Genomic DNA, 19,803 nt, shown 5'->3' on the forward strand with positions numbered 1-19,803 from the left:
ATAACATTTGAAGAGACAGGTGTCCCTGACCTGGCTGAATGAGGATTCAGAGGGGACCACGGGGCCAGAATAGGGCTGGGCAGGGTCCTCACCCATCCCGTGGATCCAGTGCGATTGCCCTTGGGTGCTCGATGTCACCAGCCAGGAGGGTGGTCCGAAGGGTCCCATCTAGCTTGGCCACCTCAATCTGGTCCAGGTTACTCTCCACCCAGTAGATGTTGCCTGCAATCCAGTCTACGGCCAGACCCTCGGGGGTGGCCAGGCCGTACTGAATCACCACCTCGAAGCTAGTCAGGGCTGGTGAAGAGAACGTCATGGGCGTGAAATTACAGGAGACCAGGAAGCTTGGATGACTCACTCTCCACTGTGACACCTCTGCCAATGTCTCTGATGCACCCCAGCTTCACCTGGGGTTCACGGACCCCCCACTCTCCTCACCCAGGCCCCCTGCCCCACCAGGAGGTCAAATAGGAGAGGAGAGGCCTAGTTTCCAGAACCCTGAAGAAGAGGAGGTCACAGTTTTCTTCTGCTTGCAGCTCTCTGAAGGGCTAACCCATGGAAGGCAGTCAGAGCAGAGGGTAGAGGCTTTGGGGGGACAGACATAGAGTCAATATGAGGAAGACAGAACTTTCTAGAAGTCACTTCATAAACTGTCTTAAAGATTTTTCCATGGAAATATATATATGTATGTATATATATACATATACAAAATTATTTTTAAAACTGTTGCATAGTGTGAACATTATCCCAATCTACTTAGCCGTCCCCTCGTGGATGAACATTTGGGATGGTTCCAAGTTTTCTCTATTACAAACAATACAAACTCCTCTAGTAAAATGTGCTTCTTTCAAGTCTTTGCTCAGATGTCGCCTTCTCAGGGGGCCTTCCTTGACCACCCAATTTAAAATGTCAACCCCCATTCTCCCTACCACCCCCCACCTCCTTTCTTTATATCGACAGCACTATCCCCTTCTGTTCTATTCCATGTGGCACTCCTTTGTTTTGTTTATATCTGATGTTCCCCTGGTGTGTAAGCTCCATGAGGGCAGACGTTTTGGCCTGTTTTGATCACCATTGTCTCCCTAGGGCCCCATGTGTATGGCAGGTGCTCCATATGTGTTATTAATGACAGATGTCTGTGATGGGTCCGGCTGCCTTTGGACAGAAGGCAGGATTCAGGTACACTTTCCCTAAATGGCTTTTTCCTTTTGAGCCTGACATTCTAGGGTTTGGGGAGCTCCAGGCCATTCCAAAGAACGGCTGATCATTTTGTTAATTATCAGGCTGGCAGCTCTGCTGACGATAATTACGGGGCGTCAGGAACCGAGACCCACAGCAAAATCTAACCCAATTAACGAGAATGTGGGGGTTGGGGGAGCTAAGGGCCTCAGCTTAGGGGCGGCCTGGATCTGGGTCTGCAGCTCTGAGGACGCGAGTGCCTCTTCTTCCTGCGCGCGCCGCACCCCCCCAATCAGTCCTGGGCCAGCAGGAGCAGTCACCTCCGTTGTCCAGCAGCTTCCCGCGGTAGATCTTGTCCTCCACCACATCGGTCCAGTAGAGGGCGCTCTGGCTGAGGTGGAAGTCCAGGGCGATGGTGTTGCGCAGGCCGGGCACCAGAACGCTGTAGTCGCCTTTGTGAAGGTCGATGCGCCGGATCTCGTGGCGGTTGGAGAAGATGATGAATGGCTTGAAGGGGTCTGGGGAGGGGTATGAGATGGGGGTCAGGGGTCAGCATGGGGCTTGCGGCCTCAGAGCCACCCTGTCCGGGAGCAGGCGGGGTCTCTGTTGGCCCCAGGCCGGGTCATGGGTGGAAACCGCAGCCTTTGGCATCCGGCAGCCCAAAGCCAGCCAGCGGCAGCTCAGGGGCCTGCCTCAGCCTGCCCAGCCTTCCCCGCCACCTCTCCCCCCGTATGTCACCTAGGCTGCGGCAGCTCTCGCCGTCCGGCTCCAGCACCCAGCCCTCATAGCAGGAGCACTTGACGCTGAACTTGTTCTGGTCGCACTTCTGGCTGCACTTGAGGTGCTTGGCACAGTAGCTCTGGATCTGGCAGGTGTGGTTGTCGGGCCCCAGCTCCATGCCCAGCGGGCACGAGCACACGATGCCTTCACCAGGTGCCACCGAGCAGTTGTGGCTGCAGCCTCCATTATTCAGAGAGCACTGGTCTGCAGGGTGGCCAGCAGGGGACAGGATCAGGGTCAGGAGCCGGGAGGAGGCAGGACCATGGCCTGACTGGGCCCCAAGTCCTGGACGGCCCAGACAGAGCCCTGGCTCCCTGCCCATGGCATCCTTCTTTTCCATTTCTGGCCAAGCCTCTGTCCCACCTCTTCCCAGGCTCCCTTGGGGCCAGAGTTGGGACCCCAACACCCACTGCTGGGACCAGGAGGAGCACGCCCACATCGTGGCAGGATGCTGTCTCCATTTCTCTGTCGCTTCTTGAGCCCATGGGCGGGGGGAGGCAGCTTTCTGCCTCTCTGGGAGGGCTGCCCTTTCCTCGATCTCCCCTGATTTGGGTGTGATTAGGGTGGGGTGCGGTAGGGAATGTCCTGCCGGGTTCTCTGACACACCCTGAGATCTGCCAGCCCTGACTGATGACCCGTCAGCAGTTCTCCGGGCCAGTCCCGGCCTGCCTCCTCTCCCACTGCTCGCCCCCAGGAACAGATTCTCTGCCTGTGCAGAGGACCTGGTGGCTCGGCTCTGCTCCTTGTCCCCGCGTCACACCACGCGGCCCTCCCTGACCCCTGTTTGTTCGGATCCTTGAACGCACAGCCTCCTCGCCCCACCTTCTCACTGTACAAGATATAACCGTCCGTCCTTGGGGACCCAGTTAAATTCCTGCCTCCTCTGGGAAGCCTGCCCTGACCATATCAACAGGCAACCCTGGTGTCTTCATTTTTAAAGGCAGCTTTGTGCTGCTCTGCCATCTGGGGGTGGGGGAGGGGCCCGTGCCCGCAGGAAGAGGTTGCACTGCACTGTCCCCACAACACGTAAGGAGCCGTGTGACCTTGGACCGGGTATTTAACACGTCCGCCTCAGTGTTCTCATCTGTATGATGGAGATGATCATTTCAGCGGCCTCACAGGGCCGTTTGAGGGGTTAATATGCTATAACAGTGTGGTGTGCTCGGCACGGCCTCCAGTCCAGAAGAGTCTGAACTCAACACGGGTTGTTGGTAACTGCTCTGGGTGTGTCCTGCCCGGCAGCCCGAGTGGGTCTTTCCTGCTCCGAGACCTCTCCCCACACAGCTTGTCCTGAGCCACCGGCGCTGGTCCCCGGCCAGACTCCTCACCCAGCCACCCTCCCCACTCCTGTCCGGGGGCCTCACCGCAGAGCTCTCCCTCATCTGAGCCATCTCCACAGTCATCGTTGCCATCACACAGCTTGTCGAGGGGCAGGCAGACTGAGGTGTTGTTGGCACAGGGGTGTGAGGGTGGCCTGCAGGCCAGGGACTCACAGTTCTCCTCATCTGAGTTATCTTCACAGTCACTGTCGCCATCACACACCCAGGCTTTGCTGATGCATCGAGCTGAGGGATGGATATAGGGTGAGGGGCCTCCGTGCCTTTCTTCCCAGACCCAGTGGGCTTCTCTAATAGGGCCATGATTGTAATGCCTTGGGGTCCACTAAGAACCTTGAGGCCTTTTCTGTCAGATTCACATAGACAACAAAGAAAGCAAGAAGCTGCAGAGGGTGCTGAAGCTCACCTCTGGTGGTGACGGTTTTGGTTCCCAGGGCCCTTAGTGCAGGCCCTGGCCCCTTCACCACTTCCCCAGGCATCATGCACAAGCTTCTTCTGTGCAGCCCTTTGCCTCACATGTCCCCCCCCCCCCCCCAGGATAGCGCTGTCTCCCTTCCCACTCCCTTGCACTCAGTATGGTCTCCTCCCGCCCATACTGACCCAGTCCAGGCTCCTGCCCATCCTTCTTTTTACCAGAGTCCTTGCAGCCAAACTTGACGTTGGGATCACAGACATGGGTCACTCCCTCACAGCTCTTTTCGTCACTGGAGTCCATGCAGTCAGTGTCTCCGTCGCAGCGCCACCGTAGGGGGATGCACAGACCATCCAGCCGGCACTGGAACTCATCATTGTGGCAGCCGCCAGGAGGCCTCGTGGCTGCAGGGGCACACAGAGGGCAGGGGGGTAGGGGCTCCAGGTCAGCCATTCCCATGGCTGCCTTCCCAACCCCCTCCCGTTCTGTGCAGTCCAGAGCTCTGAGCTGAGGCGGGGATGCAGAGTTCTCTGCGCCCTGCTAACACTTCTCAGAAGCTCGCTTGGAGTCAGGAAGGTCACACCTCCCAGGACCCCGGCAATCGGCTAGTCAATAATCTCTCTATTTTACACACCAGTGGTCTATTGGCTAAGGAATTTGCTAGGCCAGAGCTCAAAGGCCCTTCACCTTCCCCCAGGCTCCGTTTTACCCAGGAGCTCCACAAACACTTATGGAGCACCGCTGGTGTGCCAGGCACTGTTCCAGGTGCCGTGTGAGCAAGACAAAGTCTTTCCCCTTACAGAGCTGAAGTTCTAGCAGGGAGTGATCAAAGCCATGGAGACGAAGCTGGGTCAAGGCGAGAGAGGGGTGAGGATGCCACTGGGTAAGATGGCCAAGGAAGGCCTCCGAGCAGGAGATGTTTGAACAGAGGCCCGAATGACATGAGAATCCCGGGAGGTGCAGCCCAGGCAGAGGGAACAGCCCGTGCGAAGTCTCAGAGGCAGGACCATGCAGGGCATATTCGCCAATTGCCCAAGGCGTGTTTGAGGCTGCGCGGCTGGAGTAGAGTGAGGGAGGAAATGAGCGGCAGGAACACGGGTCAGGGAGGTGGTGGGAGCCCTGCAGGCCACGGAGTGGGGCCTGGCCTTGATTCGAGCATGTGGGGAGCCAGTGCAGGCTGGAGGGGAGGCTGGGGTGTGATGTGACTCACGTGCTGCGTGCTCACTCCGGCTGCTGCACCGAGATCTGGCTCAGGAGGCCGGGGAGCAGCAGGAGCAGCGCCCGGAGGCGCCCACCGGTGACGGTGGAGGAGCCCCACCTCGCTCCCACACTGCCGCCTGCTCCTCCCCCCTGCCCCGCCGCCGGTACGCTCACTGCTCTCATTTCAATCCCTGCATCTCGCCAGTGGCCTCCGAGCTGAGCTTCCTTCCTCGGGGGGCCCCTGAACCTCTTTCTAACTGGAGCCCCTTCTAGAATTGTCCTCTGAAAGCACCTCGTACATCTTATCACCTTCCAGCTTCAAAGTCTTTCACTGGCCCCAGTGCCTGAATTTCAACTGCTGATGTCATCCATCCCCGTGGGCACAGCCCCGTTCTCCGCTGGTCCCTCCAGCCTGAGGGGCCCGCACAGGCAGAGGCGAAAGTGCCCAGTTTCACCCTCTAAATCTTGCTACTGTGTTCTCCACCCCTACCCACTTCCCATCTGAGGACCCTCCATATTGTCCATTTGGCCACAGTCCAATCCCTCAACAGGGCCCAGTTCAGACCCCCCCCTTCCTAAATGGCCCCAGACCACTTTAGCTCACCACCGTTAATGGTTACTACCAGTCACGACATGCCTGTTCCCACGGGCTGGGTCCCCCCCACATCCCCTCTCATTTCATGGAGGAGGAAGCCAAGGCTCAGAGGAAATGACTTGTCCAAGTTCACTCAGCTTGTAGGTGAGGGGTGAGTGCTTTTTCCACCACCGGCCTCTGGGGGCCACCTTCTCAGAATCCCAAGGCACTATTACCTGTCCCACTCGCCCAGCACTTCTGAGATGGCCCTTGAGACTCAGTGACTGTTTCCTGGGCCTCAGGTGACCCTCCCCGCCCTCCCTCTCAGTCCTGGGCCCCTAGTGGGAGCTCGTGCAATCATACTGCTCTCACTGTATGCACCTTCACTCTCTAAGGCACGGGTTGTAAGCTGGAGGTCCAGGGGCCAGATAAGGCCTGTGGGAAGATGTTGGCCTACAGTATCTTTAAAACTTTTAAAGTCCATTGCCAGTTGTTATGGGTTGATTTGTGTTCCCTAAAAAGATGCTGTTGGTCTAACTCAGTACCTGTGAGCGGGCATCTTCTTTGGAAATAGGTCTTTGCAAATGATCACGACGAGGTCGTTGGGGTGGGTCTTAACCCAATATGACTGTGCCCTTACAGAAGGAGGAAATCCGGACACAGAGACAGGCACACACACAGGGGGAACGGCATGGGAAGATGAACGCAGAGATTGGGGGAAGCACTTACAAGCCAAGGAATCCCAAAGATTGCCTGCAAACCCCCCGGGCTAGGAGGGAGGCCTGAAGAGAAGGAACAGCCCTCGGAAGGAACCAGGCCTGCCAACACTTTGGACTTGGGTTTGCAGCCTCTAGAACCGAGAGCTGTTTGAGTCCCTCAATTTGTGGCACTTTGCTGTGGCAGTCATAGGAAACTAATACTACGGTGTTTAGAAATGGGCAGGTTTCACATAAAAATCTGCCTGACGTCTCTTAAAGCCTGGGCAGCCCTGGGTCTGCAGTCTTCCATGGAAACAATCAGCCAGAGCTGAGAAACAAACCTTCCTTGAGAGGATCTGTGCCTTCCAGTAAACTCCGTTGGTCCCCACTGCCCTCCAGCTGGGCCCCGGAGGCTTGGGCACTGAGGACCCTCACGGAGCCACCGCCTCTCTCCTTTGGTCCCCACTGTGCTCATTCATCTTCACCGCCCCCCTCCCGCCAGCATCCCTTTTCCAAGCTCCCAGTTCTTGAGCACAGGCTGTATGCTGAATGCTTTTTGTGCATGATCTCACTGAACCCCCACATCGGCGCTGTGATGTGAGTGCTATTATTATCCCCACTTTGCAGATGACACTCACAGAGGCCCACAGAGATGAAGTAACTTGCTCGAGGCCACCCAGATAGTAAGTTGCAGAGCTGGCGCTCAAACCCAAGGCCACCCAACTGCACAGCCCGTAATCTTAACAGCGTGTGACGAGGGTTTGTTGACAATCTCTCTCCCTCCCTTACGACAGGCACCTCCTGAGGATAAGAGCCATGTCTGGGTTATCTCTGGTTCCCAGATGGCAGCGGCACACGATGGGGGGGAGGGACGGAGGGACGGAGGGACGGAGCGATGGCTGAGTGACTGGCACGGGATGGTCTCACCACGCCTGCTGGCCCCCAGGCACCCACCCTGGTTGGTGCAGTTGGCATGGGTCTCGTCGCTGTAGTCCCCACAGTCATTGTCCCCGTCGCAGGTCCAGTGCTCAGGGATGCAGCGCCCGCTGTTACACTTGAATTGAGTGCTGGAGCAGGAGTGGCTGCAGCCGGCCTCATCACTGTTATCCCCACAGTCATTGTCTGGGGGGAGGCAAGAATGGCAGAATCGAGGAGCAGGTCAGCGAGCAGCCTTCTCTGTTGACCCCAGCTTGGGGCCCCCACGCCCACCTCCCCATTCCCACCTCAGCCCACCCCACCCCTCCACTGAGAAAATAACAAACAGAAAAGACACAGAAACTGCATAGACTGCAGCATGCACCATGGCCCACGCGGGGGGCGGGGAGAGGTGGGGGGGCCCGACGGCCCTTCCATGAGTCTCGGAAGGTGGCGGGTGGGGGACTGGACACGTTCCTTTCCCTTCTCCTTTCGGCAGGGTGTGGGAACACGGTTTGGCTTGCTTGGGGGGAAAGGCAGAGATTTCTCTGGTTTGGGAGGGAGTCAGGCGGGTGGAGTGTAGGTGAGGCGCCCTGCTGGGGAGGGAAGGGCCTAATCAGGCCCCCCCTGAGCTTGGGCACTGCTGGACCCCAGGCTCTGGGTGCCCGGCTCACAGGGGGTACTGCCTGCAGCTGGGAAGGGTCGGGGGTCACTTCTGGAAGGCATCTGAGGGTAACTGAATGAATGTCCTGCTTTCGAGGCCTCGTGGGTGGGGGCTACGGGACTTCCCTCCACATTTTCAGGACGCTTGAGAAGACCGGGCTATGGCTTTCCCCCTTGAGGTGTATTCCTGCGTCTTTTCCACCTGGATTTGCTTGTCTCTCTTCCCTTCTGTGTCTTGGTCTTCTTGTTCCCACCTCTGTCATCTCTCCTCTGCCCTCTCTGCTTCTTGCCCTTCTACTGTCTTTCTCTCTCTGTCGCCTCCTCTCTCCCTTCTCTCTTTCCCTTCACGTCCTAGGAGCTCTCTGGAGAGGGGAACTGCCTGGGGTCCTGAGAGGCGGCCCGAGGCCTGCTGGGGCTCTGGGGTGATGGTGCATGTGCTTCTATGCACTGACCGGCAGGCTCAGGACAGGTCTTTTCGTCAGAGCCGTCCCCACAATCCTTCTCTGAAACACAGAAACCGCCAGGGCAACCATTGGCACACGAGACACAGCAAAGATGAGGGGCAACGTGGCGTTGACCCAATACATCCTCTCACACGTTAGCCAGGGCTGGAGCCACTGGTACAACACGTCACAACACACAGACACAACCAGAGCCACGAGACAGCACACACATGACGATCCACTGGCCCCCATGGCTCAGGGCTGACATCACGTGGTCCATGGCTGACCGCCAGGTGGGCTCCCGAGCCTGAAGCCGGAGCCTGGAGGGTACACCAAGGACCCCAGGAGCTGGGGTTTGCAGGGAGAAGGGAGCTGGGCACTGGGCTCCCCTTGCTCTGCCCCTCTAGCCTTTCTCACCCATTTCTCCTGGCCTCCAAGCCTCTGCCAGACAATGGCCGCTCAGGCCCCGTCTGGGGAGGAATGGTGCTGACGGGTGACCGGGAGGGTCTCTCCTCGGTCCATACCGGTTTTCCCATGGCATTTCTGTCCTCATTGCTCCCAGCCAACCCAGCGGGGCTTTAGTGAATTGGAAGGAGGCCCCAGCTTGATTCTAAAACCCCTTTATCTCCCACCCAGGACCTGGCTGCGGCTTCTAGTTCTGCTAGGAATCAGGGCAAGGTTAAGGGGGGCAAGCTCTTACCATTGTCACATCGCCAGTTGATGTTGATGCATCTGCCATTGTTGCAAGTAAACTGAGTCAGGGGGAAGCAGGTGGGATAGGCTGTCAGGGAGAAAGAACAGCTGAGTAGGGCCCTCAAGATTATACAGCATCACAGCCCCGGGCAGGTGGGTGCGGGGTCCCTCCTGGAACCAGCAGCTATAACCCAGCCAGTCAGGGGTGGGAAAGGGGGCTCAGCCTGAAGCTCTGCTCATTCATCTCCATCCCTCTGAGCATCCCTTTTTCAAGCTTCCAGTGACCAACCATTCCCCCGGTGCTGAGTGCTTTTCATGCACGATTTCACTGAATCCCCACATCAGCACAGTGATGTGGGTGCTCTTATTATCCCCATTTTGCAGACAAAACTCACAGAGGCCACGGAGATGAAGTAACTTGCTCACGGCTACCCAGGGACTCAGGTTCAGGGGCCCTCCAGCACCCCCGCCCCAGGGCACATTCTCATGGGCTCCCCCTCCCCTGTGCCAGCCTTGCCTCCCTGCCGTCCCTCCTACCACACGAGGCGGACTCGTCGGAGCGGTCCCCACAGTCATCATCCAGATCACACGTCCAGGAGATGGGGATGCAGCGGCCACTGGCACAGGAGAACTGGTTGGGTGGGCAGGTGCGAGCTGGGGACAGGGATGGGCACGAGTGTTCACAGTCCTGCCCCCTCTCAACTTCCTGTTCTTTCCTGCTATCCTCTGCCGATCAGGAAGTCTTCCCAAGGGTCTCAAAGCCATTTCTCTTCCAGAAGCTCCTGGGTGGCTCAGTGGTTAAGCGTCCCACTCTTGGTTTTGGCTCAGGTCATGATCTCAGGGTCGTGGGATGGAGCCATGTTGGGCTCTGTGCTCAGCACAGAGTCTGCTTGAGATCCTCGCCTTCCCTCTCCCTCTCCCTCTGCCCCTCCACCGGCTCACACATGCCCTCTCTCTCTCTCTCTCAAATAAATAAATAAATAAATAAATAAATAAATAAATAAATAAATAAATAAATAAAATCTTAAAAAAAGAAAATACCAGCCATTTGCTCTAACACCCCATTTGCTTCACCCCATTTCTGAAGGGGTCTCTGGTGTCCTCCAAGGAGAAGATCCACCCTCCTTGCTCCTGTCTCCAATCCGAAGCCACCCTCTGTTCCCCACAAACTCAGTCCTCAGAGCCACCCCTGTTCTTCCGGGCAGAGGGAGAGTGCTCCTCTCCTCTTGCTCCCAGCCCCGGCCTCTCCGCCCCAGGACCCCGGGCCCCTTTCTTTGCCGAGGCTGCTCTGTCTTCCCACGCCCCGCTGCCCCCTCCCTGCCTGGGGGGCCGCCCATGCAGTCCTCCCCAACCCCACACCTGAGCAAGTGGCGTTGGACTCGTCTTCGCTGTTCCCGCAGTCATTGTCCCCATCACAGAGCCAGCGGTTGGGGATGCACCGGTTGTTCTCACACTTGAAGCGGTCCGAGGGGCAGGTGTGCTGATCTGGGGAGCGGATGGGTCCGGGTCAGGGAGAGGGCGGGCCCGGCTCGCTGCCCCTGCTGCCCTGCAGGCCTGCCGTCCCCCCGGGGAGGGGGCCGAGGACTCACGGCAGAGGGCCGGGGCCTCGTCGCTGTTGTCCAGGCAGTCGTTGTCCCCGTCGCATTTCCAGCGCTCCTGGATGCAGCGGCTGTTGGCGCAGGCGAACTCGCCGGGCTGGCACTGGGGTGGGGGCACGTAGGATGGGTTCGCTGCGGGCACCACAGGGGCGGCGGGGGAAGTCAGACCCAGGTCATGGGACAGGCGCTCCGCTCTCTGTCCTACGCTTGCCTATTGTATTACTTTAAATGATACCCCCAGAGTCATTTTTCCTAGGGTGTAATTCTTCACGAACAAGTATCTGGGTGGAAACCGCAGCTCTTTCTCAAGCCACCAGGATGATGTTTACTTGAATATTTTCAGTACTTCAGTATGACCTGAGACCGGCTGCTTCCAAGAGAGCCTGGAGGTCCTCAACCCTCCACTTACTTTTGTCCCCACTGAGAAGACCACTCCTCACCCACTTCCTTCCCTAAACTGCCTCTTGGAAGTGACCTCTGGGGCCCCGAGGCCCCTGTCCTGGTCCCTGATTCACAGAAGCATCACCTTCACCAGGAGGGAACACAGGCCCCAGAACTCCTGTCCTCCAACACTCCCACCTCACCACCCGTCTGCCTTTAGCTCTCAGCAGTAAAATCACTACGTCCTTGGTCTGCGCTTGCGAGGCTCACATCACGAAGCCCAGCACTCCCATGTCAGCCCTGTCCCTGCACCCTGAGCTCTGCTGGGTGTCTTTCTGACCCAACCACCTCTCATCCCCGCTCGAATCCCTGAGACTTCTGTGTGTCCCGTGGGTGTCCACTGTCTCTCCTGCGGCCCTGGACCACTGGGTCTTGGTATGTGTCATCTTGCTCCTCGCTGCTTCCCAACTATTCTTCTCTCCTTTCTGAGAAATCAGTGCTGATTTTCACGCTTTACACTCCACCAACCCCTACTGCTACAGGACCCCGGGCCACTCCCTGGCATCTTAAGGGTTTTTAGCTGCTGGCTCAGTGTCACTTTTCCCCAATTCTCTCCTGCTCTAATTCTTGGGGATTTCAGTGTCTGTGTGGATCCTTCCATCACCCTGGCCACTTGGTTTCCCCCTCTGCCGATGCTCTTGCCTTTGACCTGGCCTCAGTCACTCCTTCTTAGCTGTCTGCTAAGGCCCCGCTGATCCATCTTCATTTCTGGGATTCTATCTCGAGGTAACCATCCAGAATATGGGAAGGCAGGAAGTGTGGGAAATAGCAGAGCAAGATATGAAAAAAAACAGGCTCTGGGTCAGACTTCCTGGGTTCGAATCCCTGTTTGAACTTTGGGCCTCAATTTCTTCATGCGTATACTGGGGCTAATAAAACATACGCTCCCTACAGGAATATTTTAGGGAGTAAACAAGTTACTTCATGGCAAGTGCTTATCATCCTGTCGTAGTGCCTGTCTGTGCTCAAGAAATCAATGTTAGCTGTGATTATAACAAGAGAGAGAAACAACGTAAACATCCTGCAATAGAGAGAAATGGTTGAGAAAATTAGGGAACGTTTACTAATGAAATATATTTCAGTCATTAAAAATTCTGCTGACGTATCTATGATCTACTGTCAAGTGACAAAAAGCAGAAAACAGGACAGCAGGTGGAGCGCGATTCCGTTTAAGTCCAGGTAAACGAGCAGAGAAGTGTTCGGGAGGGTGACCCCCAAACAGTAACAGTGACATCCATGGGTGGTGGTATTTGGGGGTGACTTGTACTTTCTCCTTATGTTTTTTATACTGTTCATTTATTTATGTTTTACAACGAGCATGACCTACTTTTATCTAAAAAGAGCCTATTTAAAGTAATGCAACGACCACCCAGAACACTCTGTGGCATACATGAGCCCGAGCGGGTGGCAGACGTTTTCTGCGCAGTATGAGCTCAGCTGCACAAACCCACCACGTAGCCCAGCTGGCCACAGAAGGATGGTGCTCGCTTACCACACTGCTAACGACACACTGGCGTCTGTTGGCGGGATTTGGGCTTTTTTCCCTTCTCTAATTTCCAGTATTTAGAACTGTTGTTATATTACTTTAATCAAGGGGAGACAAATGTCAAAGAAGGTGTTCCTCTTTCCAAAGCCATCCTGGTCATGACCGTTTCCCCTAATCTTCGTGCTCTCCCAAATTCCTCCCATCCCCTGTCCTCCCCGAACCCCCTCCTGGCCGCCAGGGCCTTCTCTCACCCCATCCTTTGCCTCCCGTTGCCCCCACAGGGCCCCCTTCGCCTCTTTCATCTCTGATTGGACACTTCGGCCCCCTCCCGCTGAGGACCGCTCCCAGGTCTCCCAGCCCCGCGGGGCACCTCATACCCAGGCAGGTGACACCATCCGTGTCCAACACCTGGTCCTCGGCGCAGGCACACTGGCGGCTCCCAGGGGTGGCCAGGCACAGGCTGCTGCAGCCGCCGTTGTTCACCCGGCACTTGTTGGTACCCACTGCAAAGGCAGGGCCGAGGAGAGGGGCCAGGGAGGACAGGGACAGGTTGTGGCAGGGTCCACAAGGACCAGAGAGAGGAGACGAGAGGACAGGGCGAAGTCACATTCAAGTGAGGAGTCAGAAAGGGAGGAAGTGGTAACAGGACAATAAGCGTGTTGAGGAAGAGAACGTGGAGGTGCGGGACAGGGGCGGAGATGGGGAAGAGAGAGTCAAACTGGGTTGGGGACCTCTCTTCTCGGGGCCTCAAAAATCAGAGCCTAGGATCCCTGGGAGTGTCTCCCTCCCCTCCCCGAGTAGCCTCACCCCCCACCCCAGTCCCACCCCATCACTGGCCCCAGCCCCAGGGGTACCTTGCTGCTGCTGGGCATCATACATGCGGATCTCAAAGATGGGGGGCCGCTCGCTGCGCAGAAGGGTCACGGTGGGGGGCGCACTGTCTGCGCCCCGTTCTAAGCGGTAAACACTGCCACTCCGGTACTCGGTCCAGAAGAGGTAGTTGCCGTGGTGACACAGGCCAAAGGCGTGGTTCAGCTCAGGACCCTCGTACACAATCTAAGAACGCAGGGGAGGTTACTGAGGAGCTGAGGACAAACGGGGTGCCTGAGGAAGGCCGGGGGACGACCATACTGTTCATGCATATGTCCATGTCCTGGGTGTGGGTCTCGTTTCCCCCATTAGCCTGGGAGCTTTGCACACAGTGAGGTGCCAGAGCCAGGACCCCGCAGGATGCTGGTGGGGAACTTGTCCACACCATCCTCCTTCGGATCCATTCAAATTCATTCATATCCCTCCAACACGCATGTGCGTGCACACGCACGTGCACGTGCACAGTGCGAGCAGACAGCCAGAATTCATTCATTCATGTCTTCGCTCAACAAACGTTTGCCAGGGTCTATGAAGGGCCAAGCTGTGGTATGAAAAAGACACAGTCCCTGCCGTGAAGCCACTATTGTTTCCTGGAGGGCACCCACAGTAATGCAGGCTGGAGGAGGGGTCTGGAGACAACATCCCAGAGCAGGTGGCTCCTGAGCCACGGGACAGGGGAGGGGGAGTGGGCCGGAGGCAGGAAACTGCGTGAGCAGCAGCACAGGGGGCTGCACCCTGTACGCGCTGTGCCAGCAATTCCAAGCTGTCTGGTGTCGCTTGCTCAAATGTTGGGGAACAGGGAACAGGGGGAGAGAAAAGTCCACAGAGATAGTCAGGGGCCATGTCATCAAGGCCTTACGTACCAGGAAAGGGCTCAGTCCACACGCCTAGATACGCACATGACTCACGAAGCATATGACCACCCCAGCGAGAAAGTGTGTGTCTGCGCCGTGTCCAGGCATCCTGCCCTTGCACAGAGGCAAACAGGGCAGGCACACACCAAAGTGTGCTGCGTGTGCGTGCACAAACGGGCAGACAAGCACACGAGCTGTCCGCTCAGGTGCGCACGCGAGTGGTCAAGCCCGCAGACAGCACGCAGCCCCGGACACGCTCTCACAGAGGCGACCCTCGGGCAGTACGACACGGAGCACACACGGCACAGAGAAGCACACACCGCAGGTGCGGAGGGGAACGTGCCCGGGCACACAGGCCTGGGCACAGAGATGCCCACACATCCACACACAAACGTGGCCTAGCAACGCACATGGGAACACCCCCACACAGGTGCGCGCCTGCCCACCTTCCGGTCTGTGCCGTTGAGCAGTATGGTCTCGATGCGGTCGTAGAAGGCATCCACCCAGTAGAGGCGCCCCGCTGGGATGTCCAGGCTCAGCCCGTTGGGCCACAGCACCGTCTTGGAGGTGACAAAGATGTCTCGGTGTGAGCCGTCCATCCAGGCCCTCTCCAGCCGCCCTCGCCGACTGTCCTTGGGGTCCTCCTCCCAGTCTGTCCAATACATCCACCTGTGGACAGTGACTGGTCAGCACCCCGTGGGCCACCGTCACCTTCGGCAGCCTGCTGTGCGACCCCGATCCACGCGCGCTGCGCCAGAGCTCCTCCCAGGGGCTTCCCACCTGCTCGCCCCTCGCCCCCACATTTCACTCACTCATTCGTCCACTCAGCAAGTATTCGTCGAGCGCCTACTGTGAACTGGGCACAGTTCTGGCACTCGGGGACCCAGTGGAGACCCAGGCAGACAAGGCTCTCCTGGACATCACATCCCACCCAGGGGTACAGACAAGAAACAAGTCAACCGCAAGGTGACACATTGGAGATCGAGAAAAACCAGGAAGGACACGAAGCTGGGTGACGGTGTAGGGAGTGCACTGGGCAGTAGCCAGGGAAGGCCTCTCGGAGGAGGCGGCATTTGAGCCTAGGTGTGAATGTGGACAAGGGACTAGATCTGCAAGTGTCTGGGAGCTCCAGGCAAAGCAACTCCCAGAGTAAAAGCCTTGAGGCAGAAGAGCTGGGGAGTCTGACAGAGAGCGGGCAGTGGGGACAGAGTTTCCAAGGGTAGCAGAGAGGTGCAGATGAGGTCGTGGGGATGCAGGCACATTCTGCAGGAGCCCGGGCCTGATAAGGGATGTGGTTCTCACTCCAAGGGCAAGGGGAGCCCGCAGAGGGCCCTGAGGTGGGAGTGACAGGACCAGATCTCTCTGTATGTGTGTAGGGCGTCACTCCCATTGTCCTGAAGATGGGGCACCTTCCCCCATTCAGCCTCTGAGTCCTGCCTCAGCACCCCACTTCGGCTGTTCTTGCCTGTTCACTCCTTGTCTCACCTCCCAGTTCTGAGACCCACAGTTCCCGGCTCTTCTCACCCCTAGGCCCTGGGAAGACTCACCCATTGAGTGGATCCACCACAATGGCCCTGGGGTGTGTCATTTTGCCCTCGATTAAAGTCTTGCGGGTCTGAGCAGCCTTCTCCAGCCTGGCCACACTGATGGTCTTCTTGGGCCCATCATCCGTCCAGTACAAATTGTCCCCCATCCAGTCCACGGCTACCCCCTCCACATTGTGGATACCTGCAGGGAGTAAAGGGGTCCGTGACGGAGAGCTTCAAAGGAACCTCAGCACTGCCCGCCTCTGAGTACCCTGAGCCCGAGACGGTGGGTGGGATGGGGTAGGGGTTGGAAAAGGAGCTGGGGAGACTGCACTGAGGCCCAGGGGCTCTCAAAACTGTGACCGGCAGCCCGTGAACCTATGTGGCAGACACGAGCTCTCGTGTGAGGGCCTGAGCTGGGGTGAGCTGAAGCCACGTGCGTGTGGCTCTGGGCACAAGGGTGACACAACATCCCAGGCCCAAAAGTCCTGAGCTGACAAAATGAATAAATTAGGAAGTGATTTTTCACTTAGCCAAAGGGTTGGTATAGGGAACCCCAATCTTTTCCTGATGAGTTACTTTTGATTTCCCCAAAGTCTTATGATTGCTGACTGCTGAGGTTCTGTGAGCAGTCCTGGGGGGTTGGGGAGCAGTAACTGGCGTCAGCCAGATTCACTGGTTAGGGAGCCCTGTACTGGGGGCCCAAGTGCAGGTTTGGGAATTCCTGACACCCGGCAGGAAAAGGACAGAACTCAGGAGCTCAGAGCCTCCACGCAGATGGAAATTGAGGAGACAATGTAGTGTTGCCCTGTCCGAGCAGCTCAGAGGGAAAAAACTGGATTCAATTCACAAAACATTCTCTTCTCAGGACAAGTGAGCAAGCAGCTTTTGGTGGCTGTGAGGGCCGGCTGCACAGACCCTCTGTGGGCACCCGTGTGCTGGTATGGCTGCTCTATTCAAGGCCTCGGGCCTCTCCTGGGCTGTGTCCTGCGTGCAGCTCCGGGGCTCGGAGCCAAAGGCAGAGAGACCCCCGAGTTTTCCCAAGGGTTGGCAAGGACAGCCCACGCTGCCTAACCCATCCATCCTCCTGCCTCTTTTCGGCTCAGCCAAGAAGGGGGTGACACAGGGGTCAATCCGTCTATCCCCTCATCTCCATGCCAACCGGCCCAGCCAGCCAGTCAGCAGGGTACTGTCCATGCTGAGAGGGCACTGAGAAAGCGATGCCCAGGTCTCCCATCGCTTCCTGTCCCAGGTGGGTGTCCCTCGGGGGTCCCATCGGCACACCCCTCACTTTGGGGGCCCTTACCGTCCTTCAGGATGGTCTCCCGCTCAGTGCCATCGATCTTCTGGCGGCCAATGAGGTAGCTGGTGGTGTCGGCAAAGTAGATGAAGCCGGTCTCAGCGTGGAAGTCCAAGGCCCGGGGGTTCATGAGGTTCTCAATGGGGATCATGTGTTCATCTGGGACCTTGGCCCCCATATCCATGCCCCGGATGATGCCTGGCCGGCCCTTGCCATACACAAGGAACAGCTCGTGTTCTGGCTCTAGGGCAGGCACAAGGAGGGGCACAAGGTCAGGTGTGTGTGTGTACACACACACACACACACACACACACACACACACACAACCACCCCGCCTCCTGGGCCATGGCCCAAGGGGCTGCAATGCCCCACCTCTCCTGGGTCAGGGGATGTGGGGGTCGCAGGGACAGACCTGTGAACATGGAAAGCCCAGGGACAGCACCCTGGGGGCTCTGCCTATGCACTCTAAGGGTAGGCGATGAGGCGAGAGCAGCAAGCAGCAGGTTTTCAGTGAGGGGTTCGCTGCTCGGTGGTGAAACTAGTGGCTCAAATATGTTGGACTCTGATCACGTTGGGCCACTTCTGCTATGGTCCTTATCTAAGCCATGTCAGCCCTTGCTTACAGCACAGAAGGAGCCTCCTGCCGCTCCCCTGCTGTCTGTCCTCTACCCAGCGGCCACCCAGCAGGATCTTTTGACAAATGTGAAGCACATCACGTCACTTCTCTGCTGGAAAGTCACCAAGAGCTCCTCATCCCATTTCGAATCCCATCCAACCTCTCCTTCCTGTGTCCCCTCACTCACGCTGTGCGCTTCTCAGCCTCGAAGCCTGGCACTGTCGATCCCTCTGCCAGCGTGCTCTGCCTCCAGGTGGGCACGTGACTCAACTCCTCCCTTCATGGAGAGCTCGGCTCAAATCCCCCCTCCACAGAGAAGCCTTCCCTGACCACTCCACCCAACCTGGAGCCCTCACTGTCATCAGCAGGTCTACACTCCACTCTATTTTTTCCTAACACCAGGCACCACCTGGAGTTATTTTTATTCGTCTGTCTCTCTTGCCAGACCATAAGCTCCAGAAGGCAGAGGCGACATCTATCTTGTCACTGCTGAGTCCTCATTGCTAGGACAGCGCCACACACATGGTCCACGCTCATGAGATATTTGAGTGAATGAATGAATGAATGAATGAATGAATTGAATGGGCCAGTTGACAGTCTTCTATGGAGCCTGAGTAGGGTAATAGGAAAAGCCTTGTTCTTGGATGTGGGTTCAAATTCTGTCTCTGCCCCCCACTAGAGACGAAATGTTGGGTAAATCCCTTCATTTCTCTGTATCTCAGATGGAAACAGCCAGGCTGTGGGGAGGCAGGTAAGGACAGTGTCCCACCCCACGCCAGCGGGCACACATGCCCTCCCCGGTCACTTACTCTTGCATGACTTCCCGTCACTGCCCAGGCTGAAGCCGGAGCGGCAGCGGCAGGTCCGCGCCTTGTGGCTGTTGGCCAGCAGGCAGATGTCTGAGCAGCCGCCTGGCTTCCCGAACTGGTCGTTCTCACAGGCGTGGCTCCTCACTGCAGGCGGGGGACAGCGTTAGTCAGGCCCCTCCAGAGCCCCCAGGCCCAGGCCTCGAGAAGGCTTCCTGAAGTCTGACCACACTCCTTCCTGCTGTGGTCTTTATGCTGGTTGTCCCATTTGAAGCTGTGGAAGCCACAGGACTGGGATTTCTCTGCCCCACCACGACCTAGCCCTCAGACTCTCAGGTGGCAGTTTCTGTGGTCAGGGGAGAGAGTCACACCGCTGCCCGTGGTCAGGTGCTTCTACTCGGAAGCAGCCAGGGAACCGGGAGGAGCAACCTCTGTCCTGAGCAGAACTGGGTGCCGGGGCTCCATGGAGGTGGGTTCTAGAGGCTGAGGGGCAGGAAGGGGCTGGCAGGGGAAGCTGAGGGGCCCGCGGAGCTAGTCCGGCACGGATTGCTATGAGAAGCAGTCAGGACCCATCCCCACAGGAGGATCCATGCAGGGGCTGCGGGACCCCACTCACCTCGGGGCTGACGTCGCTGGTGGTAGATATGGAGGGCACCACCCTTGTCCACACGGGTGACGACCTGGTAGTCAGTGCTGTTGAATCGATTCACTCGGATCACGCTCGTCTTCTGCTGGGCATTGGCGTTGTCCGAGTTAGTGGCATAGAGATAATTCTCGAACACAGTCAGGCCATACAGATGCTCAATCTGAGACGGGCAGGTAGGAATGGTCAGCATGAGGGGAGAAGGGAATCCTCCCTCTGCCCCTGGAGAGCGCCTCGGCTTCCCATCCAAATGTCATTATTTGCACACCCCAATTCATTCCACTGCTGTCCAACTCCATGCTTTACTCCTGTCTCCTCTGGCTCTTGAGATCTTTGCTTGTCAAAATCCCACTTATCCTTCACAGAGCGTCTCTCTGAAGAGCTTCTGGGATCTTCTAACCAGACACAGGCTCTCCTTTCATGCTCCATCTCTCTGGCTATTACCCACTGACTGGCAATTTGTGGACTGACCCCACCCACTCTGCTCAAACCCCTGATGGCAGGAACCATATTGCCCATAGGTTCAGTCACACAGTGGATGATGGAACAATTTTGGACTGAATTGGAGTTGGGCCCTAAACTCTGTCCACGGGAGGACCTCTTAGCCCAACTCCAGCCCCCAGCTTTGGGAAGGTTGAGAGGACAGACTTGCCCCAAGCAAGCCTGGTGACCGCCCTCGCTACCCACATAACTTATCCAAGGTAACTGACTATTCCAGCTTGTCCAAGACAAAGGGATTGGCTGGTTTGTGGGACATCCAGCGCTAATG

At 57.3% G+C, this 19,803-nt stretch overlaps 1 protein-coding gene across 2 annotated transcripts in view; it reads right to left on the reverse strand.

Moving 5' to 3' along the window:
- LRP1 (LDL receptor related protein 1) overlaps positions 1-19,803 on the reverse strand; it is a 79,594-nt gene that overhangs the window by 34,281 nt on the left and 25,510 nt on the right. For both annotated transcript variants that reach the window (XM_045789790.2, XM_087869045.1), the window contains exons 9-25: positions 19,008-19,197; positions 18,395-18,538; positions 16,976-17,212; positions 15,691-15,871; positions 14,590-14,812; positions 13,274-13,475; positions 12,797-12,922; positions 10,484-10,624; positions 10,254-10,379; positions 9,432-9,548; positions 8,902-8,982; positions 7,135-7,302; positions 3,930-4,112; positions 3,324-3,524; positions 1,918-2,163; positions 1,500-1,697; positions 93-297 (exon numbers count right to left, since the gene is read on the reverse strand). In XM_045789790.2, the coding sequence (XP_045645746.1) occupies positions 93-297; positions 1,500-1,697; positions 1,918-2,163; positions 3,324-3,524; positions 3,930-4,112; positions 7,135-7,302; positions 8,902-8,982; positions 9,432-9,548; positions 10,254-10,379; positions 10,484-10,624; positions 12,797-12,922; positions 13,274-13,475; positions 14,590-14,812; positions 15,691-15,871; positions 16,976-17,212; positions 18,395-18,538; positions 19,008-19,197 (2,969 nt within the window). The remainder of the gene's footprint in view (positions 1-92; positions 298-1,499; positions 1,698-1,917; positions 2,164-3,323; positions 3,525-3,929; positions 4,113-7,134; positions 7,303-8,901; positions 8,983-9,431; positions 9,549-10,253; positions 10,380-10,483; positions 10,625-12,796; positions 12,923-13,273; positions 13,476-14,589; positions 14,813-15,690; positions 15,872-16,975; positions 17,213-18,394; positions 18,539-19,007; positions 19,198-19,803) is intronic.

Source organism: Ursus americanus, chromosome 17 (genome assembly GCF_024610735.1).
Source record: "Ursus americanus isolate L20-20 chromosome 17, mUrsAme1.1.p, whole genome shotgun sequence".
NCBI lineage: Eukaryota > Metazoa > Chordata > Mammalia > Carnivora > Ursidae > Ursus > Ursus americanus.